At 37.3% G+C, this 7,752-nt stretch overlaps 1 protein-coding gene across 1 annotated transcript in view; it reads right to left on the reverse strand.

The window, feature by feature from the left end:
- Positions 1-7,752, reverse strand: part of LOC105172635 (dynamin-related protein 3A-like) — an 11,904-nt gene extending 4,152 nt beyond the window's left edge. The window contains exons 1-12 of the mRNA XM_011094155.2: positions 7,110-7,752; positions 5,994-6,276; positions 5,840-5,868; positions 5,643-5,744; positions 4,452-4,520; positions 4,307-4,366; positions 3,611-3,724; positions 3,276-3,324; positions 2,767-2,876; positions 1,590-1,682; positions 1,382-1,474; positions 1,163-1,300 (exon numbers count right to left, since the gene is read on the reverse strand). Of these exons, the coding sequence (XP_011092457.1) occupies positions 1,163-1,300; positions 1,382-1,474; positions 1,590-1,682; positions 2,767-2,876; positions 3,276-3,324; positions 3,611-3,724; positions 4,307-4,366; positions 4,452-4,520; positions 5,643-5,744; positions 5,840-5,868; positions 5,994-6,276; positions 7,110-7,484 (1,515 nt within the window). The 5' untranslated portion in view covers positions 7,485-7,752. The remainder of the gene's footprint in view (positions 1-1,162; positions 1,301-1,381; positions 1,475-1,589; positions 1,683-2,766; positions 2,877-3,275; positions 3,325-3,610; positions 3,725-4,306; positions 4,367-4,451; positions 4,521-5,642; positions 5,745-5,839; positions 5,869-5,993; positions 6,277-7,109) is intronic.

A 7,752-nucleotide genomic window follows, 5' to 3' on the forward strand; every position in this document is an offset into this window, starting at 1 on the left:
CCTCCTAACAATTAAAAAGAAAAAAAATCGGTTCCTACATGATCTATATTATCTTAGAAAATTGATAATAAATGCATCACCCTTCAGATGATTCAAATTGCTAAACTGGATCAACTGACAAATGAAAAGCATCAACTTTCAGACGATTTCATACAAAGTTCCGCACATTGTATAAGCTCAGCCAGTTTCATCTTGTGTGGGCAGTAGGCTCCAAAAGGAAAAATCCACTTCACTTAAATAATGAGCACATCAACCATATAATAAACATGTCAGCCACCTAACTTCAAGTATTCATAGGATTCTAACAACTATTTCAACCTTGAGCTAAATTTTTCGACAAGAATATAGCAACATGGAAAGGCCCAAAATTGAATCCTTTTCTATACCAAATTTCAAATTTTGCACATGCAGTCTAAACTTTATCCACTTTTAAAAGAAATCACGAGACATTAGAGGGATCCAGACGATACAGCATTTAAAAATTAATAATCAAAAGGAAAATTTGACCTAAAAAATTCTAGTTAGAATATCAAGATCACAACACAAATTATTTTACATAAATTATCAGATTAATTTGTAAGGTTAACATGAAAAGAAGTGTCATATGGAGGAGGTAAAGCCACATGGAAGCCCTATTCAGCGTGACACAAAGAAGCCCCCAAAATTAAGAATGGCCATATGCAGTATTTGACTTCTATGGGATAGGGTAGAGGACCTGAAAAGGACGGAAAATTTTCTCCCACTTAGACAAAAAAAACATCTTTTGAATGAGTCTCCTAATTTTGGAATTGGGACTAGTATTGCTATGACACAACTGTTGCCACCATAATATTTACATTAGTCCAACAAGCAAGAGTGATCAAACATATTCACGCGCCTGCATTAGTTTTCATGCCTCAGAGAGGAAAAGCAATCAATGGAAGGGCATAATAGACAACGAAATCATTTCTCACAAAAGGTAGAACAAAAGGGGAATCAACCCAATTATTCCAGACAAAGCTAGAACAATGCTGACATCATTTTTCATGAAAGCTATTGTTTTAGTACCCTGCAACAGAATACAGGAATGATACAAAAGAAATTCAAACCAAACTCTGCATTTGATATGGCAAAATCATATACTCAACGATATCAGAATAGTGTACATGATGATGCATAATACCTCCATTTCAATAATATGCCTAATCATTATCTCTGAAGGATCTAGACCTTCCCGCAAAAAATTTCCAATGACCTCATCCATGCGTTTTCTTAGGACTGGAAACCGTTGCAGCTCATTAACCATACAGCGATGGCTCATCTAAAAGACAACATCCAGATCAATGTCCAGGTACAAATACAAATACATCAATATGCCATCAGATAATTTGTAAACCTGTACCTTTATTAGCTCATCATATATAAATCTAGCACATTGAAGACTTGGATCAAATAAACGAGCTATTTGTCTTCTAACGAGAACTTCAAATGGAACCTACATGTTTGCGATCATTTTGCATGTCACACATCAACTTGAAAACCAAGATTAAAAACATATAGAACTGCAGCTTTCCTTATAGATTCAAAAAACTCAAGAAGATAAGACCTACTTCTGGCACAAATAAGGCAGACTTGGGACCAGTTGCATTTTGAATTGCAGTACGGATGTCATCATCAGTTAAATCCTCACAAGGATCTACATCCTGCTCAAAGAGAGAGGGGTGTAAAACTCCAAATGAACATTGAGAAAAAGCAATTGGTTACATCAGAAACATACAGAAAGCTGAAGCTCAACAAAACTACATGTCAGAAGTGTAGTAAATGCTTGCAGGAAGATTAAGTCACTTTGTAAAGATCAAATATGTAGCAGAAGTACAGAAATGCTTAACCTAGTCAGCTAACAGTTCATCATTGCATCTTTGCATCTGTTAGCACATAAGGCCCTGTTTACTTTGATGTATAAGCCTGTATAAGGAAATTAGTACAGGTTAATACAATGTTTACTTTATTGTATGGGGGCCCGGTATAAAACCAAAGCCCTGTATTAATTACTGTTACACCTAAATATCTAATACCACCTTGGAAGGTGGTATAAAATTAGTCCCAAAGTTTCACCAAATGTGAATGACCATTGTACCCTCAAAAAAAGACATAACAATGATGATGATGATGATGATGATGATGATGATGATATAGTGATACTATAATAATAACAACAACAAAAATAATAATATGTTATCTATTAAAATTTATAAACAAGGGCTCAAAGGTAATTTTCTACCAAAAGCATGTGGATACATCAAAGTAAACACTTGAGAAAATTTATCCTATTCCGATAATACGTATAAGTAAACACGTGACTAATTATACAGGCTTTTTTGCTATTCATTTAGTAAAAAATAATCCTATCATTCATTTAAGACGATCCTTGAAGTAAACATGGCTAAAAGAATAATATAAGCCTCTAGTATGCTTGAAATTGTTTCTTCTTTTACGTTAACCACTCTGCCTCTAATCCCTCTATTTCATACGCACAATGAAGCACTTATCTTTTTGTCTATATACTTTGTGTTCACTAATTTCTACGGTAAAAATAATAAGCATCAGCATGCAGTATTTAGTAGTAGACAAATATTAATTAAAAAAAAAAAGAATAACTGAAAGCCGAATTACGTTCATGCTTTCTCAACTTGGAAAATAACGAATTTAAATCTACCAACTTTCTCAACATGAAAAATAGCCTACTACATACAAACTCCCAATAACATTCAAATCAACAGCACAAACCTCCAAGCTCTTCACGAATATATTTTGGAAAATGTAATGGATTCTTGCTCCACCAGACAGCTCAGATGTTGACATTTCTTCATTCTTTCCGTCTATCATTGAGGAGAATGCTGTTTCAAACAAAAGAGAAACTCCTAAATAAGCTTACACGAAATAATATTGTGGAGGGCAGGATGCCAAGCAACACAGCAAGGAATAGTGCTGAGGAAAGCTGGGAGTTCATGCTTTACTACATTATGAAGCGCCAAGAACGAGAAAGGATAAAACTTAAAGTTGCCAATATGCAAAACTAGTCGGGTAACTTCTGAATATCTGGCATATTGCTGAATTTTGAGTACAAAAACATGTGATGCACACACAGAATGTACAAGATCAGCTCACTAATGACATAAGTGGAAAATACAACACCCCCAACTAAAAGCATATAAGGAAGGCTTCATAAGATTATCAAATTGCATGACTGAATCTCTGACATTGTCTAATTAGTAGTATGAACAGAGGCCACATACCTTCCGAGTATTTTGAAAGAATGTTTAGTAGTAGTGCTCCCTGGCCAGCCTGTTCACGAACAAGTTCAAAGATTAGAAATCAAGATAATTGGTGGACAAAGCCTAGCCAGAAGAATTAATATAGCAACCAAAGACTCCTGAATAGCTGTATGAACCAGCTGCATTCTGCTGCTAATACCATCTTATAAGAAGAAAGGATTAGTCACAGAAAAAGCAGAGACAGACACTAATGCATCAGCCTATATCATAAAATTGGAATCCGAGTAACAGTACAGCCCCAACTCGATAAATATAATCCACTAAGACCAACAATAAATAAATAGGAGAAAATAAACCTTTGATTCAGTAATCTCTCCATAACTAGCATGCTCCTTTGCAACAGAAACCAGTGCAGCACTAATACGCGTCTTCAACCCCGGGAGAACTGTCTTAATATGTTGTACCAGAATCTGCACAAGGAGAAAGCTTGTATGATACAACTAACATAATTATATAATATCCTATTATCCTTCACGTAAAATTAACCATAAAAATTGCAAGAACAAACACAATATACCAGCAGATTCTTTTTTAAAAAAAGCATCAATTTCCAACTTCACTTTTAAAGGAAAACATAACTTTTCCAAGTTAAGTATCAAAATAACGTTGGGGCATTAACAAGTGTCCTACTGTAAGTTAAATACAACAGACGTGCACCGAGTCTATTAGCATAAGTATTCCTTGCAAGACGCACACAAGCAAGTGAACACAAATGTGTAAAATGAACCACACACATTAGAACAAAAGGGTAAATTATATCTATGGTTGGGAGTACAATGGATTAAACGGGTCACTCTGGAGGCATGAACTGAGTTGTCCTATTGGCACACGCATGCGTTTGCAAGGTGTACATGCAACATGACCACCCAGGTTTGAACAAAAGGGCAACAACTCATATCCTATGGTTGAGACTAGAATGGATTAAACAGGTCATTCTTCCAGAAACTGCAGAGCCTGAAAATATCAATATGCTTCAGCCTAACACTATGTACCTGGTTCAACTTCTTTGCCAACTGCGGCACTCCACAACGATCAGCAAGATCGCTATACACCTACAAAGAAGATATTTTAGCCATCTAAGAGAATAAGCATGAGCAGCTAGAAGTGAACTAAAACAAACAGAGACCAAGGTCGTACTGGCCGGCTGCGAAAGAACTTCTCCTCGGCAATAAGGGCATCCTTGATGCTCCGGTTCAATAGAATATCCTGCTCAAATATGAGAATAACCAACATGAAGGGAAGAATTTGTAGCACTAAATACTTTAACATAAATTTTTCCTTCGATAATAACTGCTGTCCACACATAAAGGGAATAATAGCAGTAAAAAGTTACCCAGTACTTCTACACAAGAAATCAGTTATCATACTCCTATATAAACTTTCTCTTTTCGATAGTAACTACAGCTCGTATATTGCATAAGCATCCCTGACAATAGCAGTGTAGTAAAAAGTGCGCCATGGCGCGAGAGGCACTGCCCAGGCACGCCATGACGAAGAGGGCCTGGGCAGCCTGGGTTCTGGCTGGGCTGCCCAGGCCCGTGAATAAAAAAAAACCCTAAATATAAAAGGAATTTCAGCAAATTAAGTACTTTGCATGCATGGGGAACTTTCATTCTTGACTCTTCTTTATCCAGTTCTCTCTTCTTCCTCTTCCAACGCATCTTCTTCTCAGTTCTTCTCTTCCATCGTAGTCTGCCGCTGCCGCTGCTGTTCACTGTTTATTTACAGTGTAACTTTTTTCTAAATTCATGATGTGTAAATTTTTTGCGTATACAGCAGTACAAGCTCTAATTATGCCGATTGAATCATTGAAATTGATGTGATTTTATTAATCTTTGAGTGCTTTAGTTGTTCTTTTAGTGTTTTCTTTTTGGGATGATTAATTACAGTATTTTATTGTATGTTTATGTCGGTATTTATTGTAGACGGATAGACTTCCACATTCACATTATCAAAGCTAAGAGCATACATTGTTTTATATGTCTTTATTTAACTCCTTATACATTAATCTAGTCAAAATAATACTAATTATATAAATATATAGATTATTTCTTATATTTGCGCCATCCTTCGAAAAGGCGAGCGCCGCATCGTGCACCGTGCACCATGGCTCCAGGAGCCCTTGGCGCCATTCTGTGCCGTGCGCCACCGACTACTATGGACAATACACAATTGTTTACTTGTGTATCAAATAAGACATGGAATAAATTACTCTTATGATTAAAATGGTTCAAGTACAAGATCAGAAAGCCATAAACCAAATAGTAGATATCAATATATAGAAGATTAACCAGGTAACAGTCATCTCTCTGAAAATGAAATGTTTACCTCTTGACTGCGATTCACAACACCTACATAACCAAGCCGAAGAGGAATAACTTTTCCAAGCAGAAAGTTGCGAGCATCAGTACCCCTGTCCATGATATCTAACTGAAACAGCAAAGTAAATATAGAGTTCCATATAAGAAGAATAGCAAATTATAACCAAAGTTAAACCAAAATTAACTAAACCATTGAAAGATTACCTTAGTAATTACACCAATAGTTCTATAACCTGCAAGTGTAAACTTGATAACATAAGCTCCAGACCAGATTCAAAAAGCTATTGCTACTGTTGAAGCTATCAAGTATATGACAAATTCTTATGGATGAATGAGGATATTAAGAGCAGAAAGCTACCATCAGGGTCAGCAATTCCTGCCATTTGAAGTGCGTCAGAATTTGCCAGATCTGAATTTGCTGGTGTCACAGCCAGTATCAAGCAACTTTGAAGTTTAATATATGACATTATCATTGTTCTAATCCGTGCTTCAATATCAGATGGCTGATCACCAACAGGAACTTTTGTCAAACCAGGCAGATCCACAAGAGTAATATCAAGCACATTTGGGGAGAAAATCTTCAAACGAATCTGTTTGTCTGAAACACCTTTGTTCCCTCCGGCTTCTCTATCTGTTTCAGCCTAAACAAAATTGAGAATATCAAGTGCTAAAAGATAGCCAATTCAAACAAGGTAGCAGGAAACAGATAGCAAAACACAGCCATTTATAGCAAACCAATGGAGTGCAGGTAACATAAAGAAGATATAGCCCGTAGTCTTGACTGTGAAATAATAGGCTGGGTTTAATAAGTAATTTGAACTCATTTTAGATAGCATAGAGTCATCTCCTATACAATTGGTAGCAAACACTAGGTTTACACGCAAAAGGTGTTTTGGGAATGCTAACTAGTAGATGATCAATAATTGACTAGTTGAAGACACCTCGATTAGATTTGCTGATGATAATGATTTTTGTCCTTAATGTATTACTAATGAAAATCTTAATGTGCTTAAATTTCCAATGCATGGGCATGTGTGCACAATTTAATTTATTATTTTCCAGTCAATAAGTTCTTATGCATATGTGTCCATGTGTTTGCATGTATAACTATATCATATCTCCCCATTGCAGGGCTGCTCATCTGCTTCAGAATATTTTAAGAATTTCCATATCTCATGCCTGTTTCTAGTTATATGCATGTCGCAATAGTAGGTTTCTAGGCCCCCCCGGCGTCCCTCTTACCCAAAAAATTGCACATGAACCAACTGCTTTTGGTCTCAAGCCCAGAATTGTGTCCATGTAAGTTATATCAATTTTCAATAATTTGAAATTAAGCACTAGACAGATAATCTCTACTCCCGCAAACAATTACCTAAAAGTTCGGAAAGTTCCTTACATACAATCTAGTTAATTTTCTCTCACTCACAAAAAACAACTTCAAATCTGATAAAACGCTATGCACGAGAAAATAAACCTGAATCTCCTTGCGGATTTCATTGAAATCAAAGAACCTCTTGCCAGGCAAATGCAAAAACTCCCCCCACTCCTCGTCTGTTCCATCAGCCTTCCTCTTCATCTGCACGAGCTGAAGCACGAGCGGGCGACGCGTGCAAATATCATTTCCACGTGGCAAGAAATCGCGCCCAACGAGCGCCTCCAACACACTGGATTTGCCGCTGCTCTGGCTTCCGACCACCGCCACCTGTGGCAACTCGATCGTCGACTGGCTTCCAAGCTGCGCGAATATGTCCTGTAGCTTGTTGACTATAGGTATCACCGAGTGCCCTAACGCCGCCGGCGCAGTACCGTTGTCCGACGACGCGGCCGCCGCCGACTGCTCTTCCGCCATCGAATAGATTGACTAGTGATCGAAGTATCAAGCTATGTGCTCCGATTCCGCAAATGAATCAATATTTTTGGCGTAAGATCTGGCGTTGAAGATCAGAAGTGACAGTTGAAACCCTAGATAGGGGTTTGTGTGTGTGATTGGAGGTTGATGAGAGAGAAAGGGGTTTGAATTTGTTTAGAGAGAGGGAGAGCGAGAAGTGTGTGTTAATGCGTTCTCGTACCGCCCAAGAAAGCGAGAGAGAGAGAGATTGGAATATTCCTATTTTCCT

Source organism: Sesamum indicum, linkage group LG10 (genome assembly GCF_000512975.1).
Source record: "Sesamum indicum cultivar Zhongzhi No. 13 linkage group LG10, S_indicum_v1.0, whole genome shotgun sequence".
Classification (NCBI taxonomy): Eukaryota; Viridiplantae; Streptophyta; class Magnoliopsida; order Lamiales; family Pedaliaceae; genus Sesamum; species Sesamum indicum.